This window comes from Lissotriton vulgaris, chromosome 1_2, assembly GCF_964263255.1.
Source record: "Lissotriton vulgaris chromosome 1_2, aLisVul1.2, whole genome shotgun sequence".
Taxonomy (NCBI): Eukaryota; Metazoa; Chordata; class Amphibia; order Caudata; family Salamandridae; genus Lissotriton; species Lissotriton vulgaris.
The window spans coordinates 299,423,626-299,448,629 of record NC_141686.1 but is presented as its reverse complement, the minus strand read 5'-3'; the positions used below and the strand labels follow the sequence as shown (position 1 = coordinate 299,448,629).

General features: G+C 49.0%; 1 protein-coding gene across 1 annotated transcript in view; it reads right to left on the bottom strand.

The window, feature by feature from the left end:
* Nucleotides 1-25,004, bottom strand: part of UNC93B1 (unc-93B1 regulator of TLR signaling) — a 170,951-nt gene that overhangs the window by 124,278 nt on the left and 21,669 nt on the right. Inside the window, exon 2 of the mRNA XM_086953294.1 lies at nucleotides 3,373-3,482. Within this exon, the coding sequence (XP_086809420.1) occupies nucleotides 3,373-3,474 (102 nt within the window). The 5' untranslated portion in view covers nucleotides 3,475-3,482. The remainder of the gene's footprint in view (nucleotides 1-3,372; nucleotides 3,483-25,004) is intronic.

Sequence of the window (25,004 nt, the reverse complement as noted above, 5' to 3'; positions counted from 1 at the left end):
CACCAACACAACAAAGATCAAAACTGACCAAGACCAGTCAAAACCCAGTCATCTAGAGCCAGGCCAACCCCATATGGGACACATACAAAACTCACAGGGGGTCAAAGTGTGTTCAGAAGACAGGTGAGGATGCAGATTACAGCTGCAGGCAGACCTCACAGTGAGGAAGAGAGAGCCTTGGTGTATCTAACTGGAAGTAGATGTCAGAACAAAAATTATTCACAGCTTTACAACTATCTTGGAAACTCCGACCAGAAGCAGAAAACACTCCACGGTAATCAAGCACTGCCCAAGGACCAATCCAAACAAACCATAAAGCATATGAAGGTGAAATACAAAGCCATCGATCGAATCTTCAGAGATGCCTTTGTACATGTGCCCCCTTGTACTCCTTGAAAAATATGAAGGTTGACATGTACAATTATGCAGACAATATGCACTTATTTTTTGCTATTGATACTTCACCTGAATCTAAAGCTACTTTTCAAAACCTAATGCATAGCAATCAACTCAAATTCAACTCCGATAAGTCTGAAATGGTCATAACCAGTAGGTGCCATGACCTGTGGAACCCCACATATTGGCCAGCCACCGCGGGCACGCCCCCCATCCGAAAAGCTCAGTTAAGAGCCTTGGGGTCCTTATTGAGAAGAACTTGTCTGTGAAGCCTCAAGTAAGAGCTGTGATCTCGTCCTGCTACTTACAGCTTCGCAAAATCAGAAAGATTAGCAAATTTCTTACTCTGGAAGCTCTTATCCAGGCTGCCATCAAACTAGTTATCTCGAGGTCCAACTATGCACATTTTCTCTACCTGGGTATACCTAAAGGAGACACTCGTAGATTGCAATTGTCTCAAAACCAAGCAGCCAGGCTAACCTGCCGTCATCCCAGGAGCTGCCACTCACCCCCCCCCCCGCCCCCCTGATAAGGCAACTACACCGGCTGCTGGTGAATCAGCAAACTGTATTCAAGACTGGATGCATCACTTTTAAATCCCTCTTTGGCAGCAGCCCAGCTTTCATCTCAGCTCACATTCAAAGTGCACTCCCTCCCGCAACCTGAGATCCGCTCACCATCCCCCATTCAGGAAGAATAGATTGGGCGGCTGCACCTTCTCTGTTCCTGGCCCTGGTATTTGGAAATCAGGTGGACCCCCAGTTATACCAGGTTCAAAGGTAAAACTCCTGCGGCTCACTCTCTCCCTTCTAACGCTGGCTGCAAAGCCTGACTTTTCTGGAGCTCTCTGAGGCCATGGCTGTATTCAGGGCCGGTCCGAGGGCAACGCTGGGTCCAGTGATGAATCTAAATACTGTCTAGTTTTATGTGAGGGGAGAGGATGTGGCCTAACGGCTAGAGCGGTCAACATTGAAGCTGTGGAGCCGGGTTCAAGTCTCGGCAACGACGCTCAACATCCTGTGATTCTGGGCAAACCGCTTAATGGCAAGGGGCCCGATTCACAGAATGAACTTAAGACTCAATCCTAAACTTACTACTATTTTGATATTCACAGAATGCACTTACTACTTTTGGCATTCACAGAAGTTAGGATTTTGTCTTAAGTTTGTTTTAAGACAAACTTAAGACAGACTTGAGACAGACTTAAGACAAACTTAAGACAAACTTAAGACAGACTTAAGACAGACTTAAGACAGACTTAAGACAGACTTAAGTTAGGAATTTGTCTTAAGTCTGTCTTAAGTCTGTCTCAAGTCTGTCTTAAGTCTGTCTTAAGTTTGTCTTAAGTCTGTCTTAAGTCTGTCTTAAGTTTGTCTTAAGACAAACTTCAGACAAAATCCTAACTTCTGTGAATACCAAAAGTAGTGAGTGCATTCTGTGAATACCAAAAGTAGTGAGTGCATTCTGTGAATACCAAAAGTAGTAAGTTCATTCTGTGAATACCAAAAGTAGTGAGTGCATTCTGTGAATACCAAAAGTAGTGAGTGCATTCTGTGAATACCAAAAGTAGTAAGTTCATTCTGTGAATACCAAAAGTAGTGAGTGCATTTTGTGAATACCAAAAGTAGTGAGTGCATTCTGTGAATACCAAAATAGTAGTAAGTTTAGGCTTGAGTCTGAAGTTTATTCTGTGAATCGGGCCCCCTGTGCTTAACCAAAAAATGAATGTGTCCGTCTGTAAGGAAACTGGTGCTCATATAAAGCGCTCTGATACCCGATATCTTTGGGTCTAGTTCATGCTATATAAAACCCAACAAAAAAAGAAAATCTGAATGCACTGTTCGATCCTCCAGTGTTTGGGTCTGGAAAAAACATGTCCAGAGTGGATGGAGTCAGTGTCCCTGCTTAGTGTGGACAAGCCTGTCAGGCACTCTGGCACTGCCAGGGAGGCCAGCTTGAAAGGGCCCCTGCAGAGGCCGTCGGGGCCCACAGGGGCCAAATAGCAGCACTCTCACGCGGGTCCATATGGCTGAGCCAGATGCTCCGGCTAGCCAGCCCAGCAGTGCTGCTTCTCATCCTTCTCACTGGATTACTGTCAATAGACAAGATCGAAATGAATGATCTGTGGCTGGCTAGACCCCCAGGCATGCTTCAGATGCCAGTCGGGCGCAGTCCTGAGCTGTAGCGTTTACCACCACACAGAGAGGAGCTCATTCCAGGAACCAAGACCAGTGACCAGAACGCTGAAGTGCTGCAGGAGCTATGCCCCAGGAAGGCGCTATGCTGTCAATAGGCACTAAGCATCCAGATAGGGCATGGAAGGGGTTTCCCCCTGACCTAAGATAACCCCTCGGACAGGATCACAATCCCAGACACAGTCTGAGTACCCATGAGGAGCTTACAATCTCAGGTCAGGGCAGCGGCGCCGCACTGCTTTTTGCAGTGTAAAAAAGGGAAAAATGACATGAAAATAACCCAAGGTTAATATCATTTGAGTTTTCCCCGTTGCAGGGGCTTTGTGGGGCGGGGCTGCTCTCAGAGTGGAGGCAGGAATGGTTTGCACTCCCTATGTGACCATGAGCTGGCCCTCTCGGCCGCCCAAAACAGTCATGCGCACATACCATGTTGTCCATGCAGGGTACATTACAGCCTGCGTGGAGAACATGCCCACCCCCTCCAGCCACTGGCTGAGCACTGTGTCACGGCGCTCCGACCAATCACAACACTTCATTCCTGCTTCCTGTCTCCCTCCCCCAAGAAGCCAGGAAGAAGACGTAGGAGAGACGTGGGCTGGTCCTTTCCCCCACCCCATTCCAGGTAGCAGCCGCCACTCACAGGGAAACCCCCAAAACCTTACCATTACCTAGGCAGGCGCTATGCCTCCAGACAGGAGCTAACTTCGCAAACAGGGGAAAGCTGCAACAATGGGGGCAGAGAGTGCACATGAGGGGCATGGGGAGTGGGGGGTCTCCATACCTGAGCCTCCGCTCCATCCAGAATGGGGGGTTCGTTCTGGATCCCCAGGCCATCGCCCCCGTTGATGCACGCCTCCTCGTACTGGTTCAGATTGTTGGCCATTGCAGCAGCTGCAAAGAAAGATGAAAGGGAGAATCAGTGAACAGGTTCTAGAGCATAGAGTGCAGGCAACACGCGCAGATCTGCTAATGCACCTCAACCGTGGCCTGCACCCACTGCACTGCCGAGAACCACACAGAGCTCTGCCAATGCACCTCACCCCCGGCCTGCACCCACTGCACTGCTGAGAACCACACAGGGCTCTGCCAATGCACATCAACCCCGGCCTGCAACCCACTGCACTGCTGAGAACCACACAGAGCTCTGCCAATGCACCTCACCCCCGGCCTGCAATCCTCTGCACTGCTGAGAACCACAAAGAGCTCTGTTAATGCACCTCAAACCCGGCCTGCAATCCTCTGCACTGCTGAGAACCACACGGAGCTCTGCCAATGCACCTCAACCCCGACCTGCAATCCTCTGCACTGCTGAGGACCACACAGAGCTCTGCCAATGCACCTCAACCCCGGCCTGCAATCCTCTGCACTGCTGAGAACCACACAGAGCTCTGCCAATGCACCTCAACCCCGGCCTGCAATCCTCTGCACTGCTGAGAAACACACAGAGCTCTGCCAGTGCTCCTCAGCCCTGGCCTGCACCCCTCTGCACTGCTGAGGACGACACAGAGCTCTGCCAATGCACCTCAACCCCGGCCTGCAAACACCTTGCACTGCTGAGGACCACACAGAGCTCTGCCAATGCACCTCAACCCCGGCCTGCAACCCTCTGCAGTGCTGAGAACCACACAGAGCTCTGCCGATGCACCACAACCCCGGCTTGCACCCACTGCCGCTGCACTGCTGCGAACCACAAAGAGCTCTGTTAATGCACCTCAACCCCGGCCTGCAACCCTCTGCACTGCTGAGGACCACACAGAGCTCTGCTAGTGCTCCTCAACCCTGGCCAGCCAGGTCTCTGCGCTCCGCCAGCTTGGGGCTGGCAGTAACCACCAGGATTAGGAAGTCAAGGCTAGGTGGTAGAGCTTTCTGTACCTCGGCATCAAGGCTGTGGAATGAGCTGCCTTAAAATATTAGACTGACCGATACCCTGCTAGAATTTAGAAAGAGTCTAAAGACGTGGCTCTTTGCTAAAACCTAAAGACCTTCTTTCAGGCTCATCAAACAGTCTGACACAAACATTTCTGTATTGTTTTTTCCATCTGAATTTTCCTTTCTGGCGCCAGGATACCCGTAGGGTGACAGATGCGCGGTATAAATATTAAATACAATACAATACAACCACAAAGAGCTCTGCCAGTGCTCCTCAACCCCAGCCTGCACCGACTGCTCTGCTGAGAACCACACAGAGCTCTGCCAATGCACCTCAACCCCAGCCTGCAATCCTCTGCACTGCTGAGAACCACACCGAGCTCTGCCAATTCACCTCAACCCTGGCCTGCACCCCTCTGCACTGCTGAGAACCACACGAAGCTCTGCCAATGCACCTCAACCCCAGCCTGCAATCCTCTGCACTGCTGAGAACCACACAGAGCTCTGCCAATGCACCTCAACCCCGGCCTGCACCCACTGCCGCTGCACTGCTGAGAACCACACAGAGCTCTGCCAATGCACCTCAACCCCAGCCTGCAATCCTCTGCACTGCTGAGAACCACACAGAGCTCTGCCAATGCACCTCAACCCCGGCCTGCACCCCTCTGCACTGCTGAGAACCACACGAAGCTCTTCCAATGCACCTCAACCCCAGCCTGCAATCCTCTGCACTGCTGAGAACCACACAGAGCTCTGCCAATGCACCTCAACCCCGGCTTGCACCCACTGCCGCTGCACTGCTGAGAACCACAAAGTGCTCTGTAAATGCACCTCAACCCCGGCCTGCACCCTCTGCACTGCTGAGAACCACAAAGAGCTCTGTTAATGCACCTCAACCCCGGCCTGCACCCACTGCCGCTGCACTGCTGAGAACCACACAGAGCTCTGCCAATGCACCTCAACCCCGGCCTGCACCCACTGCCGCTGCACTGCTGAGAACCACAAAGAGCTCTGTAAATGCACCTCAACCCCGGCCTGCACCCTCTGCACTGCTGAGAACCACAAAGAGCTCTGTTAATGCACCTCAACCCCGGCCTGCACCCACTGCCGCTGCACTGCTGAGAACCACACAGAGCTCTGCCAATGCACCTCAACCCCAACCTGCACCCACTGCCGCTGCACTGCTGAGAACCACAAAGAGCTCTGTTAATGCACCTCAACCCCGGCCTGCAACCCTCTGCACTGCTGAGGACCACACAGAGCTCTGCCAGTGCTCCTCAACCCTGGCCTGCACCCCTCTGCACTGCTGAGAACCACACAAAGCTCTGCCAATGCACCTCAACCCCAGCCTGCAATCCTCTGTACTGCTGAGAACCACACAGAGCTCTGCCAATGCACCTCAACCCCGGCCTGCACCCACTGCCGCTGCACTGCTGAGAACCACACAGAGCTCTGCCAATGCACCTCAACCCCGGCTTGCACCCACTGCCGCTGCACTGCTGCGAACCACAAAGAGCTCTGTTAATGCACCTCAACCCCGGCCTGCAATCCTCTGCACTGCTGAGAACCACACAGAGTTCTGCTAGTGCTCCTCAACCCTGGCCAGCCAGGTCTCTGCGCTCCGCCAGCTTGGGGCTGGCAGTAACCACCAGGATTAGGAAGTCAAGGCTAGGTGGTAGAGCTTTCTGTACCTCGGCATCAAGGCTGTGGAATGAGCTGCCTTAAAATATTAGACTGACCGATACCCTGCTAGAATTTAGAAAGAGTCTAAAGACGTGGCTCTTTGCTAAAACCTAAAGACCTTCTTTCAGGCTCATCAAACAGTCTGACACAAACATTTCTGTATTGTTTTTTCCATCTGAATTTTCCTTTCTGGCGCCAGGATACCCGTAGGGTGACAGATGCGCGGTATAAATATTAAATACAATACAATACAACCACAAAGAGCTCTGCCAGTGCTCCTCAACCCCAGCCTGCACCGACTGCTCTGCTGAGAACCACACAGAGCTCTGCCAATGCACCTCAACCCCAGCCTGCAATCCTCTGCACTGCTGAGAACCACACCGAGCTCTGCCAATTCACCTCAACCCTGGCCTGCACCCCTCTGCACTGCTGAGAACCACACGAAGCTCTGCCAATGCACCTCAACCCCAGCCTGCAATCCTCTGCACTGCTGAGAACCACACAGAGCTCTGCCAATGCACCTCAACCCCGTCCTGCACCCACTGCCGCTGCACTGCTGAGAACCACACAGAGCTCTGCCAATGCACCTCAACCCCAGCCTGCAATCCTCTGCACTGCTGAGAACCCCACAGAGCTCTGCCAATGCACCTCAACCCCGGCCTGCACCCACTGCCGCTGCACTGCTGAGAACCACACAGAGCTCTGCCAATGCACCTCAACCCCAGCCTGCAATCCTCTGCACTGCTGAGAACCACACAGAGCTCTGCCAATGCACCTCAACCCCGGCCTGCACCCCTCTGCACTGCTGAGAACCACACGAAGCTCTTCCAATGCACCTCAACCCCAGCCTGCAATCCTCTGCACTGCTGAGAACCACACAGAGCTCTGCCAATGCACCTCAACCCCGGCCTGCACCCACTGCCGCTGCACTGCTGAGAACCACACAGAGCTCTGCCAATGCACCTCAACCCCAGCCTGCAATCCTCTGCACTGCTGAGAACCACACAGAGCTCTGCCAATGCACCTCAACCCCGGCCTGCACCCCTCTGCACTGCTGAGAACCACACGAAGCTCTTCCAATGCACCTCAACCCCAGCCTGCAATCCTCTGCACTGCTGAGAACCACACAGAGCTCTGCCAATGCACCTCAACCCCGGCTTGCACCCACTGCCGCTGCACTGCTGAGAACCACAAAGAGCTCTGTTAATGCACCTCAACCCCGGCCTGCAACCCTCTGCACTGCTGAGGACCACACAGAGCTCTGCCAATGCACCTCAACCCCGGCCTGCACCCCTCTGCACTGCTGAGAACCACACGAAGCTCTGCCAATGCACCTCAACCCCAGCCTGCAATCCTCTGCACTGCTGAGAACCACACAGAGCTCTGCCAATGCACCTCAACCCCGGCTTGCACCCACTGCCGCTGCACTGCTGAGAACCACAAAGAGCTCTGTTAATGCACCTCAACCCCGGCCTGCAATCCTCTGCACTGCTGAGAACCACAAAGTGCTCTGTTCATGCAAAATGTGGAAATTGTTTTAGTCGTTCCTCAAAATTAAGGAATCATCAGCGAACACACACAGGGGAAAAAACTTTCAAGTGCAGTGAGTGTGTTAAGTGCTTTAGTCAATTATCAGCAATACAAAGACATCAACATACACACACAGGTGAAAACCTTCCATTGCAGTGAATGTGAAAGTAGTTTTAGTGCCCCTTCAACATTAAGAAATCATCAGCGAACCCACTTAGGGGAAAAGCCATTCAAGTGCACTACACAAACACAAACAGGGGAGAAACCATACTTTTGTAGTGGATATGGATGTGTTGTGGGAAGTATTTTCAGCTAACTACAGGGATTAGTGATGAAACCTGTAAACACAACACACTTGAATACGTTTAGCAAGCAGAATATTTCTAGCTGATTTTGGTGTTTGGTCCTTTGGTGCAATAACTGGTTCAATGTCAGCTGCTAGAGAACAACGTCCAAAGGCACAAGAAGTCAAAGTAGGACATTCTGACCTGTAACTCTGAGAGTTGATGCTTGCAGTGCACAACATTTACCTCTGAAGCCCAGACGCAGGAGAAATGATGTCCCCAAGATGGCCACCACCCTTGTGTTTTAACCTTGACACAAAGTCCTCTATGTGATCTGGTGTTGGAGGCGGAATCAACTTAGAGCACACAATCAAATAACTTTCCCCCACGAGGATGGAATCTTCTGATTGACCTCTGACTATGCCCCATGGGTGGATTCTAAAACTGTTTTACCAAGTAATACACCATTATCCTTAAAGTTAACACCGTGGTGTGTGCCCTTCCCCAAAGCACTCTTTTTTCCCTTGTTTGGGAGGGATCCAGCATTTATACCCTGGAGTCTCAGAGAACCCCTGAGAGAGTCCACAGCGTAAAGGGAGCCACACACAGCAGAGGTGTGGGAAATACACCATTTCCACGTTTTTTCCTCCTCTCCTGGTTATGTTTCCTTCACCCTTCCCCACCTCTTTCCCTCTTTCATTCTTTGTCTACCTCCCCTGCTCCTATCCTGTCCCCTGAATCTCTACCCTTGCCTGCTTTTTCCCTTACATATTTGTTTGTAATGCATATAACTGCGCTCCAGCAATTTGTAACTATGCTCTGAAACTGTGTAACTTGTAACTATGTAACTGGTAATTATGCTCTGAAACAAAGCTCTTCCTCGTGTAAAGCGCTCTGATACCTCTGGGTCTAGCCAGCGCTATATAAAACTTTTCAAATAAATAAATAAAATAAATCTCAACCCCGGCCTGCACCCACTGCCGCTGCACTGCTGAGAACCCATAGAGCTCTGTTAATGCACCTCAACCCCGGCCTGCACCCACTGCCGCTGCACTACTGGGAACACAAAGAGCTCTGTTAATGCACCTCAACCCCGGCCTGCACCCACTGCCGCTGCACTACTGGGAACACAAAGAGCTCTGTTAATGCACCTCAACCCCGGCCTGCACCCACTGCCGCTGCACTGCTGAGAACCCATAGTGCTCTGTTAATGCACCTCAACCCCGGCCTGCACCCACTGCCGCTGCACTGCTGAGAACCATAAACAGCTCTGTTAATGCACCTCAACCCCAGCCTGCACCCACTGCCGCTGCACTACTGGGAACACAAAGAGCTCTGTTAATGCACCTCAACCCCGGCCTGCACCCACTGCCGCTGCACTGCTGAGAACCACAAAGAGCTCTGTTAATGCACCTTAACCCCGGCCTGCACCCACTGCCGCTGCACTGCTGAGAACCACAAAGAGCTCTGTTAATGCACCTCAACCCCGACCTGCACCCACTGCCGCTGCACTGCTGAGAACCACAAAGAGCTCTGTTAATGCACCTCAACCCCGACCTGCAACCCTCTGCACTGCTGAGGACCACGCAGAGCTCTGATACTGGCGCACAGAACCATCTGCCATGTGAGTGCTAAAAGCACACACAGCTCCGCCAATGCACCTCATTCTGGGACTGTAGCACTCTGTCTCTCAGACTCACAGCTCCATCAGTGGAAGCAGCACCCTCTGCTCTTTCAGCACTGTGATCAGTGCTTAATTTGAAAATATTAGGTGCTGGGCCCTTAGATATTTCACACTTGTCAACTGCAGCTGGCTCCACCAACGGGTCACATTAAACTGTAGGTCTAAGTCCTGGTTTTATCATGTTTTTAAGATATATTTAATCGTTAAATGCTTCACAAATAAAGTCTGATACAAAAACACACACATGGTGCCCCCATGTGGTGGATTATCATATATGTTAGACTCAGGGGTCTCTGGTTGGCACAGGTATGCACTTGTGACAAACAGGGACCCTCTCCTCTAGTCAGGGTAAGAGAACTACTCCTTTAGAAATAACCCTTGCTCACCCTCTAGGTAGTGTGGCACAAGCAGACAAGGCTAATCTTCAGGGCGATAGTTAGTTAAGCATTTATGATCACATACAGGAAACCCACTGACCCACCACAAACGGACACCAGTCGTAGGATTGTATCAAAAATACGTAGACTTTATGTAAAAATATATGCAGAATTATCACAAGACCATATAACGTTTAGCAAATGAAGGCCACCAGATTTAAATAGGCAATTGTTCTTAAGTGTTCTTGGTTAGCAAGGTGCGATGACAGGGAAAACAAACATTGCGGACCCTGGATCCGATGCAAACTCGGGATAGAGTTCCAATGTACCTTGTGATGAGTGTCCGAGGTGTTTCAGGCGCGGCTACTGGTGAAGGCGGACCCTGGACGTGGCCAACAGTTCTCCAAAGGACCTATCCGGCTCGGAGCCCCCTCGAGGTGCGAGGCGGGTGAGCGGGATGGTGTGAAGGGTTGTGGCGATCCGGTATCTGATGCAGCTCACGGGTCGAGGCGCCGTTCAGGCCTGCGGGACGTACTACTTCTTAGCACACCAGTTCGTACCTGTGGATCTGTGTTGGGCGTCGTGTTCTTGGGCAGACGGGTGCAGCACCGGGCCTTCTGTTCCACGGTACGGAAGACCTTCTTGGGATGCGGCACGGCCTTGGTATGCAGGAGGGCAAAGCGAAACAGTCGGTTACGTTACGACGTACGGACCGTCCGAGGCTATCAGATGCGCTCCGTGCAGATTCTGGCGCGAGAAGATGAGAGGCGCACAGCGTGCTCCGTAGCAGGCGAGGTGATAGGAGAGCGGGCGGCCAGGCACGGAAGCGGAGAGCGACTCAAGCTTGAGCGGGGCTGTCTGCGGCGGGGCGACCAGGCTCTGAGCTGTCACGACCTTGGAGGGCGAAGGCACCCGAGTAACAACTCTGGCGAGGGAATAAGAACTAAAGGCCCAACAACAGACGGGCACAGGCAGAATAGAACCCAATGGTCCTGGGGTACCGTTCAGGGGGCAAGCTCGTGATCAAGCCCTTGGAGATAGTTTCAGGCACAAGTCTTCAAAGTCCTTTCTGGTCTTTTCCTCTCCGTTTCTCAGCAAGGCAGCACTGCAGGATTCCTTCTCCTCAGCTTCTCTTGGTCCTTCTTGTCGGGCAGAGGTTCATCGTGGTCAAAACTGGATGTAATTTCTTAGGAGCAGGGCTCCTACCTTTATACTCGGTTTCTTTTGTCTTTGTAGGCCAGGGGGCCTGAGCCTGGTTCAACCCTGTTTTGGAGCACTCTGTTGACAGGACGCTGCCGTCTTCTTTCAGGATGCAGGGCAGGGACATCAGATGCTCTGCAGGAGGTGGAGCCAGCATTGTGGTGGTGGAGCACAACCCTATTCAGAGTCAAGGACTACTCCGCCCACCCATCCTGGTATAAGCACCCTGTTCACCACCTGGTAACCCCGACTGTCTCCGGGAATTCCCCAGCTCTGTCACTCACACAAACCCAGACAGCAGATACACATCCTAGCAGAGGCGGGCTGAAATAGTCAGGCAAGCAAATGCTAACTTTCAAAAAGTAGCATTTGCAAACACAGGATATTAAAATAAACCTTGCTAAAGGAAGTATTTTATTATTCTGAGTTCAGGCATACCAAACTCGACATGCCACCGTGTTCCCTGAGCCGGCAGAGACTATAGTGTGTAATAGTTCCAGCCGCTCACCTTGGCCTAAGAGAAAAGGCAGTCCTTCAATAGTGAAGAACGAAAAAGGGCGGTAATTCACTACTAGGACATGCCACACACACCAGGGCTTGTCCTACCTTACGCTTACAATGCACCCTGCCCGTGGGCCTACCATAGGGGTGACTGATATGAAGGTTAGGGAAGGTTTAGGGACTGGCAAGCGTGGGCACTTGCAGTCAGCGTGACAGTGCCAGACTGTACGCAGGGTCTGCAATGGCGGACCCGAGACATCTTTTACGAGGCCGCTTCGGTGGGTGGCGCAACCTGCGCTGCAGGCCCACTAGCGGCATTTGTATCTACAAGCTCCGGCACTCCTGGGGCACGTTACTGGGGTCTGACAGTAAACCAAATAAGCCAATCATGGAAATCAATTACGGATACACTTTACATAGGAGGCACTTGCACTGCGGCACGGATTGGCCGAGGAGCAGTGCCCTGAGCATTGAACACCATCAAAACATCTGAGGCACATTAGCAAAAAGTGGAAGAGAGACTCACGCCAAGGTGCCAGGTCTAACACGTGTCCCCTCCAGCTGAAAGGTGAGGAGAACTACCCTTCCCCAGGGAGTTCCTCATCACTAAGGCGGAAAAACCTGGACAGACCGTCAGCATTGGCGTGGTCTATGGAGATGGACCACCTCAACAGTTTCGGGTTCTCACCCCTCATCTGCATCAACCATCTGAGGGGCCTGTGGTCTGTCTGAACGCGGAAGTGAACCCCAAACAAGTAGGGTCTTAGCTTCTTCAGGGCCCAGACCACAGCAAAAGCTTCTCTCTCAATCGCACTCCACCTACGCTCCTGTGGAAGTAACCTCCGACTGATGAAGGCTACAGGTTGGTCCCAACCCTCCTCAGTCATCTGTGAAAGAACAGCCCCTACCCCATGCTGTGAAGCGTCTGTCTGCACTAGGAACTCTTTGGAGAAATCAGGAGCCAGGAGCATGGGTGCCGTGCACATGGCCGCTTTCAGGGTGTCGAATGCTTCCTGACAGGCGTCAGTCCCGATCACTTTCTGGGGCTGCTTCTTCGAAGTCAGCTCTGTTAAGGGGGCAACGAAGCTGCCATACCCCTTGACAAACCTCCTGTAGTACCCGGTGAGTCTGAGGAAGGCCCTAACCTCCGTTTAGGTCTTGGGGGGTTCCCAATTCAGGATGGTCTCAATCTTGGGTTGAAGGGGCGCCACCTGGCCGCTCCCAACTTGGTGTCCCAAGTACACCACGGAACCCTGCCCGATCTGACATTTGCTTGACTTGATCGTGAGGCCTGCCTGGCGCAGTGCCGACAACACTTCCCATAGGTGTCGCAAGTGTTCTTCCCATGTGCCGTTGAACACTGCGATGTCGTCCAGGTAGGCGGCACTGAATGCGTCCAGTCCAAACAACACCCAGTTGACCAACCTCTGGAAGGTGGCAGGGGAGTTCTTCATCCCAAATGGCATAACCCGGAACTGGAAATGCCCGTCTGGGGTTGAGAACGCTGACCTCTCTTTGGCCCCGTCAGTTAAGGCAATTTGCCAGTACCCAGACGTTAAGTCAAACATGCTGAGATACCGAGCAGCCCGCAACCGATCAATGAGTTCATCAGCTCTGGGGATTGGGGGGCCCATCGGTCTTCGTGACCGAATTGAGTCCTCGATAGTCCACAGAGAACCGGAGTTCGGGTGTGGCTCCCGGCGTTGCAGCCTTCGGGACCAAGACCACTGGGCTGGCCCAAGGACTGCTGGAGGACTTAATCACCCCAAGAGCAAACATCTTCGAGACTTCCTCCTTGATGCAGGCTCTTACCCTGTCAGTCATGCGGTAAGCCTTGTGCTTCACCGGCAAACTGTCTCCTGTGTCCACATCATGGACGCACCAATCTGTGACACCGGGAACCAAGGAGAACAGATCAGGAGCTGGCGGCAGTCACTCTGTTGTTAAGGGGTCAGGGAGGGTGAGAGGTTAACTCCATCCACTGACCCATCTTTATCAGAGGCTACCAAGAGGTCCGGAAGAGGTTCGGTCTCCTCCTCCATTCCATCATCGGTTGCCAAGAGCCTGCCCACTTCGGACCTCTCCAAGTGGGGCTTACGGTGGTTAACATGTAGGACCCTCAAAGGGTTCCTGGGAGTTTGCAAGTTCATCAGGTAGGTGACAGGACTCTTGCGCTCCACAACCTCAAAAGGACCTGTCCACTTATCCTGAAGTGCACAAGGCTCCACTGGGGCCAAGACCCACACCTTTTGTCCAGGTTGAAGCTCTACCAGAGTGGCATTCTGGTCATACCACTGCTTCATCTCTTCCTGGCTGGCTTCCAGATTTGACCTCAGCAAGTTGTCTACATCGCCTGGTCTGGCTTCTGAAGGCCAGCATGTAACTGTATACATTCTGGGGAGGTTTCCTGGGAGATTGCTCCCAGCCTTCCTTTACCAGACTCAGAGGTCCTCGGACCGGGTGACCGTACAAAAGTTCGAAGGGACTGAAACCGAGCAACTTCTGTGGCACCTCTTGGTACGCAAAGAGTAGGCATGGTAAGAGGACGTCCCACTTACGCCTCATGCGCGTTGGTTCAGCGAGACCTAAAAACAAGCATTTGAATGCAAAAAGAAGAGCGTTGTAAACTTACATTTGGCAATGTGCGCGGCCGCCATAAAAACACAGCAGGGCACTGGGAGGCCGTGGGTTATATGGTTGTTTCACAGTGTGACTGTCCTGCATGCACGCTCCGTGGCAGCCTCAGGGTAAGGGGGCAGGAGCAAGGAGAAGGGCGGTGATAACAAGCATGAGGTGTCCCAGGCACAAATTCCCATTAGGGCACCCTAAATATGTGGTTAAAAGCAGACATATAAGATGCTTCATAAAAATATATAGTCCAAGTGGTTTCACGTCATGTCTCACTTTCGTGCTGTCAAGGCTATTCCACCAACAAGACTTTGCATGCGCACATATTTAGGCCAATACCGGATGTGAACAGTGAAACACAAAGCACCAGAAAATAAACATGCGCTCGTTCAAAGGAATGACACGCTAAAAGGCATTAAGTAATGAAAGATTACTCCCAATGTATTGGTTTTATGATACACAGTTCACATATAGCATGTCTGCCATTTACGCGGCTTTTAGGCGTCAACAGATCTCGGCTTTCCTTCGGTCTAGTAAATACAGCTAGGTAGACGAACACCGCCCGTGCATAGGCATTCTAGTCTTATTCCAGCTTCCTGTGTGACTTTTTAGACCACTACCATATATGGGGTGTGTTTGGGGCGAGTGCTCTTTTCGTTAGCTCCTGCTTTATGGGTTATACGTGAAGGTGTACGGGATAGTCAGATAAAGAACTATAGCACACGCCAGTGAAGCTTAAAAGAGCAAGGTAGCGTTGATTTTCTGCTTTCAACTGCCCGGCTTCAAGGCCGAGTCCCCAAGGCTGCGAGAGACGGAAACAAAAGAGATATGGCCGCCCTTGTTCACAGATTGTCAGTAAAGAGCTTGCCATTTTCTTATATATTTTTTTCTCTACACCACATGTGATCACAGACATAGAAAACATACTATCAGCAGCTTCCTATACACTTTCTTCTTTTCTTTTTGCTTTTTTTCCTTATTCGAATAAACTTTAAGCAAATCTTTCAAGTGTCATCAGACAAAAAATCATGTGTATGAACATTTCAAAGTATTGCTGCATAAATGCACATTAATTTGAACACAAATTTATTTGGCTCCTATATCCTAAAACTACATGCTATAAAATTAACAACTATACAGTTTGTACATTTAATTACCTGGAAGGCAAATAAAAAACCTTTCCATAAAAAAGAGCTTTTGACTATCGAATCTGTTTTTTCTCTCGTCATGAATATTTAGTGTAAATAACGCAATAAATATGTGCAAAATAGTTACTTGTTTTTATCACAGTATGTGCAAAAATCGCAATAAAGTGCTTTCTATAGACAGTTGAGTCTTGTGCAAAATATTGCAAGAATGTATAAAACATCATACTCTTGCATGTGCAAATAACGCTTTTGAAGAGAAAAAAAAAATTCTTCATATGACCAAGCTCATCTAATGGCCCACAATCAGTATTTTCAAACAAAGTGGTTTGGCTGCCGCATCATCTGCCTGCATAAATGCGGTGCTTGAAATTTGATAAGCCCACACTGTATTACATGTGGAAAAAAATGCACACACTGAGCCACAAAAGCAATATACCCAGTAATCAATGTGGCAAAACTATGTGTCGTACATTAAAAAGTGTAATAAAGGATCTCAGTGCTGTATTATCTGTGTCTAAAAACAAATTACCCAAGAAAAATTGGTTAATATAGTTGTACAATATTTATGAAAGAAGAAAAAGAAGAAAATAGAAATTTCATATTTAAACTTTGCAGCAGGGAGGCAATCTCAAAGATGTTCTGATCAATTCCAATTATTTAAATAAAAGTAACATTTATAAAAAGTAATGCATGTCCTCTGTAGTATTCAGTCCATTAGGAAATTTACTGTCTAATTCAAGGATTATTTGTGACTGCATTCTCCTCAACATTTTGTCCCTATCTCCTCCCCTCCGTGGCCTAGGGACAGATGCTATAACAAAATATTTGAGGCACTGCACATCATCGTTATGCATTGACTTAAAATGTCTGGCCACCGGGTAAGCACTATCATTATTTACGATGGCACGCAAGTGCTGGAGAATCCTGACATGTACCCGCAGCTCTGTGCTCCCCACATATCTCAAGCCGCAGGTGCATGTCAGGACATGGACTGCGTATTCAGTCTTACAGTTGTAAGAACCCTTGATATTAGACATTTCTGGACTGAACGGGGTAGAATATTCAGTGGTGTTGACCCCAAATCTGCATGCTCTGCAGCTGGAGCACCGTACAAATCCAGGCCGGGACTGTAACCACATTTGTTTTTTACTCAATTCAGGAAAGCTTCTACTGACTTGAGATCTCATGGAAGGTCCCTTCCTATGCGTAATGGTTGGACTGTTAGGTAATCTTGGGGCTAAAACAGTATCTATTTGCAGAATGGGCCAACCTTGTGTTACAATAGACCTTATCTTTCTTTCTTGGCAGGTATAAGTAGATATAAACCTTGGAGCCAAAGAAGGATCAATAGCCTCTGCTTCTGTGTGCGTAGAGTCATCATGCTCGAACAAAGATTCTCGCGATCGAGCATTCGTTTTATTTACAGCTTGTTTTGAAATTCCCTCTTTGTACCCTCTCTGCCTAAATCTTTCTAATGCCTGAGAGGTAAAAAAAGGCCAGATCTTCTTCCATACTACAAATACGTTTCAGGCTTAATAGTTCTCCAAAGGGAATATTGTTGATGGCATGTTTGGGGTGGGCGCTTCTAGCATGTAAAGTGCTATTTCCTGCTGTACTCTTTCTGTGTAATTTTGTTGCCAAATGCCCCCTATGTACAAAAACCTTTACATCCAAAAAGTCCACCTCATGCTTATTTATCACGGATGCAAACTTTAGATTTTCCTGATTATTATTAATTGTTGTAACAAAAGCATTGGCACTATTTACATCACCCTTCCATAAAAACAAAAACGTCATCAATAAAACGCATCCACTTTAAAACCTGGCTATTAAAAACTGCACTGTGTGTGCGCATGAGGACCTGCTCTTCCCACCAGCCTACGTGTAAACACGCATAGCTAGGGGAGAAACAGGCCCCCATCGCCACACCCCTTTTCGGCAGATAAATGTCATTGCAAACATAAAAAAGTTATTATTTCGGCACCATGATGTTAATTCCAAGACCATCTTGTTATGGTTGTAACATTGTATTGGTCTTCGTCCTAAAAAGTGTTCCAGGGCCTTCAAGCCTGTGTCATGTTCGATACTTGTATAAAGCGATTCGATATCCAACGCTATGAATACCAAATCCTCGGTCCATGGAACATCTCTGATCTTCTTCAGGAAATCGCTGGTATCCTTGATATATGTAGGCACGTTCTTTACTAAGTCCTGTAAAAAGTAGTGTATGTTTTCATTGATGTGTTCTGCAACACCCTGAATTGCTGAGCTAATCGGTCGCCCTGGGACAGGAACCATTTGTTAATGCGCCTTCGGCAGAAGATACAACTTTGGTAGAACAGGATTCTCAACATATAAAAACTCATGTTCTTGCGTAGATATCATCCCCTCTCTTTTCCATTTATAAAGAAATTTTTTGAGCTCATCTCTTTCCACATTGTATTGTTTTAACGTTGTCTTAGAATAACATAAAGAATCCCCAAGTTGATGCAATGCTTCTGCAATATAGTCCTTTTGGGGCCAGATTACAACGTTACCGCCTTTATCTGCAGTAGTGACAATATTCTGATGGTCGTTGCTCAATTTCTTTATTAGGGATGTATATTGTTTTTCCTGTTCACTTTTATATCTCCTTCTGTGTTTAACCTTGAGGTGCAGCCTTTTAATATCTTCCATGATAACATCGTGGAAGGTACCGATTGCGTCCCTTGGCATGTTTGGCATGAAGATTGATTTTGGGCTTAAACGGACTTATGTTAGCCCCGATTTGAGTAACTGATGCAGCCCTGAGTTCCCGTTGCGTTGACATTAGATCTATTTGGAGGAGAAGTGTGGCTCAGGGGTTAGAGGCGGCAGACCCGGAAGCTGAGATCGGCCCCGGACCAGGGTTCAATTCCCCACCTCGGCGGGTCTTGGGCTAAAAAATTCCACGGACTCGATAATCCTCGCTCTGGTGCCTTCTCGACTCACGGGTTCACACTCTGCGACTCTGGGCAATAGCTTGCTTAATCTCCACAACGGCCCCTCGTGGCGGGATGCCTGGCTTTCACCTTGTGGATACCCTGCCTGGGGTTATCTCACAGGGGAATACCAGGATGGGTTCCCTACGCAAGCGCCGGGAAACCCAATGCGGGTAGCTGTGCGCTATATAAGCTCAAATACATTTACATTTCCGCAATAGTACTGTTATGCTCAGGTTGATGCATTGTGAGATACATTTTTAGGTCTCGGACCGGAAATGCTGGCTTGCCAGCTTCCGGTCAGAGAATTAATGATTTTGAGTATGGAGCTTGAACCCGCCTCTGTACTCGACCTCTCCTCAATTGGCTGGCTTCCTAAACGGAGGCCAGCCATTGGAGGAGAGATCCATCACTTCGATGTAGCCCCGTCCTTTTCGGATTTGGGGGCGTAATTTTTGCTGTTCTTTAGACAGTGACGTCATCCGTCACTCAGCACAGCAAAACACGCCCCCAAATCCGAAAATGGCGGTGCGTTTCTCCAAGGCATTTTCTCCTTGCCTCGGAGAAACGTGGTGGTGTTTTCGGAGCTGCTCGCCTCCTTAGGAGCTGCTCGGCTTCGCTCGCCTCCTCCCTTCCCTCTGCCCTCCTCGTTGCGCTGCAGCTCTCCTCCGTCGTGCTAAAAATCACATCGGACCGCATTTGGTCCACTTCTTCACTCCTCCCTAGGAGCTGCTCGGCTCCGCTCGCCTCCTCCCTTCCCTCTGCCCTCCTCCGTTGCGCTCTCGCCTCCCTCCCCCTCCCTCTGCTGCAGCTCTCCTCCGTCGTGCTAAAGATCACATCGGACCGCATTTGATTTCCCCGCTTTTCAGCTCGTGATTCGATCCTGCTCCCTCCCACTACCCTCCCCGTGGGGTTGGGCTCACCTGTTTCCTGCCCGCTTGGGCAGGTGTTCCGAGTGGGTTTGCGTCCTAGAGGTGCCCCGAGCCGTGCACTATCCAGTGCGCCCGGGGCTCCTCTTTAAAAGTGTCTAAGATAAACAGTATAAACATGATCTAATTTAGCCAACAGTGAGGTCATTACTGACCTGGCAGCCTCACAAATGAAATCTTTATAATGCAGCATTTCATCACAAAAGAAAATATTGTACATGGATGGCACCACAGAATACCAATAGGGAAGTCTAGTACATCTCCCTTTTTACATCGAGCTAAAACAGCGCATGCGCCGTTTGTTCCGCGACATTTTGTAAAGGGGAGCTCAAAAGTGCCACCCAGCCTCTGCTTCCTGGCCACAAGCATGAATGCACGTGCGTGCACCATCTGCTTTTCCTGCATTCTTTGTTGTCATGGCGCCTCTCACACCTGCCCCTCCCTCTCCCCCATCACAGAGCGGCCTCAGGCTCAAAGTACGTCGCACGCTGTGCTCGTACTCAGCAGACGTTTTGTGTATTCCAATAAACAGACACGTGTTTTACTGGGCTCCTAACGCTCCCTCCCACCACTGTGCCTCGGTCACACTATTCTTCCCACCCACTCTACAGGTCTCTCTCTCTCTCTCTCTCTCTCTCTCTCTCTCTCTCTCTCTCTCTCTCTCTTGCTCTTTCTCTTTGTATTCTGCTCTGGCGGCCTCTTCTCCCCCATCCCTCCGCATTACCACCTCTCTCTGTCTATCCCACTTGTTACTTCTCCTTCCGCTCTCTCTCCTGCACCCTCTGTATCGTTTTCTTTGTTTCTCCCACTCTGACCAGGTTCATCTGCTGTCACCTGTGCATTGGTCCCTCCTCCCCTGCCCCTGTCACTTCTCCCCATACCTATCTGACACTCTCATCTGGCACCTTTTTCCCTCCATCATTCTATTGCCTCTGCATTGTCCACACTCTTTGTCTCTTCGGTTCCCCTCCTTTCCCTACAATCTCGTATCTCCTTTTTCTTCTCCCTAATTCCGACCTGCCCCCTCCCGCCCCCACAACTCCAACCCACCGGAGGGGAGGGATATTTCCCATTTCTTGCGGTGCTTAACTATTGTAAAACCGGGAGTGCCCAAGGAGGATATTTGTAAAGCGCTCAGCCCTCTGTGCTTCTAGGCGCTTCTTGTTATGTTAATGGTTTGAGCGGCGTGTGCACAGTACAGGAGTACAGTGCACAAGTCATTAGTCTCCGGAAGGTTAATCCAGTTGGTCCAATTGAAAGAATTTAAGGCCACAGCTCGCACACTGCATACAAAGCCTTGAGCTGGCTACATTGTGTTCTGACAATATTGTTTTTACTGTCGCCACCTCAATATTTAGACTCCTGTGCACCTCCTCACACATTTTCACAGAATTACAATTGCAACGGGAATACCCGCCCATTGCTCTGTGCACCCTGCAAAGAGGCCAAGCATTGGATGGCCACGTATTCCGAACACCTTTTGAAGTCACTGACAAGCACTGTGTTAAACTCGCACTGCTTTCAGCCTCACCTTCAGAGCTCCCAATTGTGCCCGCTATAAACACCTACTCAAGAGTAAATGTTTCATGGAAAAATAAAGAAACACAGCACCCTGGAAATAGTTTACTTAATCTTGCATTTCTTAAGAACGTTAAACGGGAAATAGAAACAAGAACTAAAATACTGACATGGATTACTTACATTTTTTTACATGAATTATTTAGAACTCAATCAGTGTTTTTAGCCAGTGAAGTTAAGGACCTGAATATAGGGCCCAATGGTGACCTGTTTCAAAATTAGTTTTAATTACTACCTCGTGTGAGATTCGGGGGGCCCGGCCCACTTACCGCCCTGCCAGCCCACATGTGTGTTTGCCAACTATACCACTCCAGATATTCAGGACAGACCTGGTACTGCTCCAATAGGCAGTGGCTGCTGGGGATGCTGGTGACTCTTTCAAGGTGCTTGGAATTGGTTTGGGGTTCCACTCCAGTACGTTTCTTAAAAATCAAAAGCTTGAGAAGGCAAATCAAATTAGAAAAAATAAGGACCTCAGCCTCTCCCTGCACCGTCCCTTCACTGATGCACTCTCTCCACAGCCCCTCCCTGCACCATCCCTTCACTGTTGCACTCTGCTCAGCCTCTCCCTGCACCGTCCATTCACTGATGCACTCTCTGCTCAGCCTCCCATTGCATCGTCCCTTCACTGCTGCACTCTCTTCAGCCTCTCCCTGCACCGTCCCTTCACTTGTGCACTCTCCTCAGTCTCTCACTGCACCATCCCTTCACTGCTGCACTCTCTTCAGCCTCTCCCTGCACCATCCCTTTACTGATGCACTCTCTCCTTAGCCTCTCCTTGCACAGTCCCTTCACTGCTGCACTCTCCTCAGCCTCTCACTGCACGGTCACTTCACTGCTGCACTCACTCCTCCTCCCCACTGCACCGTCCCTTCACTGCTGTACTCTCCTCAGCCTCTCACTGCATTATCCCTTCACTGCTACACTCTCTCCTCAGTCCCACTGCACCGTCCCTTCACTGCTGCACTCTATGCTCAGCCCCCCACTGCACCGTCCTCTTACTGCTGCACTCTCTGCTCAGCCCCCACTGCACCGTCCTTTTACTGCTTCACTCTCCTCAGCTTCTCCCTGCACCGTCCCTTCACTGCTGCACTCTCTGCTCAGCCTCTCCCTGCACTGTCCCTTCACTGCTGCACTCTGCTCAGCCCCCCATTGCATCGTCCCTTCATTGCTGCACTCTCTGCTCAGCCCCGCCCCCCATCCAGGCTGCAGCCCTCACTCCTCCACTGCACCATCACTCACTGCTGCACTTTCTCCTCAGCCTCTTATGGTACCGTCCCTTCACTGATGCACTCTCCTCAGCCTCTCACTGCACCATCCCTTCACTCTCTCCTCAGCTCCACTATACCGTCCCTACTACCTCATTCTCTCTATCACTACCTCACTCTCTCTTTCACTAACTCACTATCTCTCACACTACTACACTATCTCTCATTCACTCTCTCTCTACCTCAATCTCTACCTCACTACTCAACTCTCTTTCTCACAACATCACAATATCACTACCACAGGAACTATATCTCTCTAACACACTACTTCACAACGTAACTCTCTCTATCTCACTACCTCACTCTCTCTACATCACTACCTAACTCTATCTATTACTATCTCACTATCTCATTCTCACTGCCTCACTATATCACGACACACTCTCTCAAAAATTCACAACTCTCTCACTACCTCACAACTTCACTCTCTCTCTCTAACTCACTGCTTCACTCTCTCTATCTCACTACCTCACACTCTCTCTATATACTACCTCACTATCTCTCCCTCACTATATCACGACACACTCTCTGTAAAGTTCACTACATCACTCTCTCACTACCCCACAACTTCACTCTCTCTATCTCACTACCGCACTCTCTCTCTCTCTCAAATACACTAACTCACTTTTACTCTCTCATACACTACCTCACTCTAGCTCACTACTTCACAACATCGCTCTGTTTCTATCTCAATACAGCACAACAACTCTCACCCTCACTACCTCATTCTTGCACGACCTCTCTCTATCTCACTACCTCACAAACTCACTCACTACCTCAATCACTCTCTCTCACTACCTCACTTTTTCTATCTCACTAACTCACTTTCACTCTCTTTCACTACCTCTTTCTCTATTTCACTACAGCACAACATCACTCTATGCTTATATCTCACTACCTCACAACATCCCTCTCACTACCTCACTCTTTACTACCTCACTCTGTATCTCACTACCTCACTCTCTCTCACTCTCTCTCTATTTCAATACCTCACTCGCTCTCTCTATCTCACTACCTCACTCTATCTATCTCACTAACTCACTTTCACTCTTTCTTTCACTATCTCACTACATCACAACATCACTCTATGCTTATATCTCACTACCTCACAACATCCCTCTCCCTCACTGCCTCACTCTTTACTACCTCACTCTCCATCTCACTACCTCACTCTCTCACTGCCTCACTCTCTCTCTATTTCAATACCTCACTCGCTCTCTCTATCTCACTACCTCACTCTCTCTCTGCTAATGCAATAGGTATCACATATGCAAAAACAAAGCTAATGCCAATACAAATGACAATGCCATTTATTTAGGGATACAAAAAAGATAAAAAAATAATGAGCAATTCTAATAGCTCTACCTATAATATTGCCGAGACCATTGCATTGTAAATGCTTGTTGTGTCTGCTGCTGAGAGCTCCATGCTTATCTGATTATTTGGTTTTTGCTCCACTTCCTTGGGGCCATCCTTAATGCTGAAAAAGTTACGCACCTGCAATTTGGGTATATAACAAAAGACATCTACTCGGGTTTCGGTGTAATTAAAGTCCGAGACTGGACAGTAAATCAGACCAAGGCTCAGTACCTGGTTTTCTGCCTCGGTCAAAGTTGTTGTTGACAAATGAATAATTGTGTTTTCTTTTACTGATTTTTGCGCCAATATTGCCTTTTTGGTTTTTTGTATGGCTTTTCGCTTTTTGCAGCGCTCACATCTTCTTTTGTTGTTTCTTCACTTTTTTCTGTTGATTGCGTGGCCTTAATGTTTTAATATATATATTTATTGTTATATATATATATATATATATATATATATATATATATATATATATATATATTGTTCCAATCCTGCTTCCGAGATCAAAGAAACAGCCACCGACTCCGTGGGATATCAATCAAAGAAAAGTATTTATTCGATGCGATACAGCGAGACGCTTTTCGACGGACGAGTCCGCCTTGCTCACTGCATATATATATACATACATACATACACATCACTTCTACTCCCAGGGTTCGTACAGCTTTCTCCAGGAATAAAAAGTGTGCACTCCAGTAATATTGGAATTCACATGGGAAACACACTTTTTTCACCCCACCCCCCATTTTCCTCTGCCCCCGCTTGACGGATCACCCCAAAACTTTCCATGCAGAGCACGATTCACTGGGATACTTTGTTTGGAAAATTTCATGAAGATTTGTCAAACTGTGCCAAATATATAGGACAGTCAAAAAACGCTTTTCCTATAGAAACATGGTTGTAACTTTAACTACCTACTGGCGACCGTCATGGATGCCGTCTTGGGTAAAATTGTAACCTGTTTAGTACAAGTGGATTATCTGAATACTGCAATCAACACCTTACGTGGCTGGTTAACTTTCACAACACCTCTATTATTGACCTATATTCTATGTCCCTTTTTTTTTTTTAGTTTCTATTGATCCGTTCTATGTAGAAACATTTTTTGTTGAAATCTTTAACTTATGCATCAGATGGCGGATTAATGCTGAAGCCGAAGAATTGCATAATGAGGTGTCCCTAATCTTATCATCCCATGCCCAGTACTTAGGTGTGAAACGTTATGTAAACGTTACGTTATGAGGACCTGTACAGCGCTCTATCACCCGGGTGGGTTTCCTGGCACTAAATGTGATTTAACACAAACATCAAACACTATATTTTAACTGTTCTAGATTCTTCTCCGCCCCCCCCCCCCTCGCAGAAAGTCAAAACTTATGTATGGAATGTATTTCAATACATTTTTCCCAGGGATG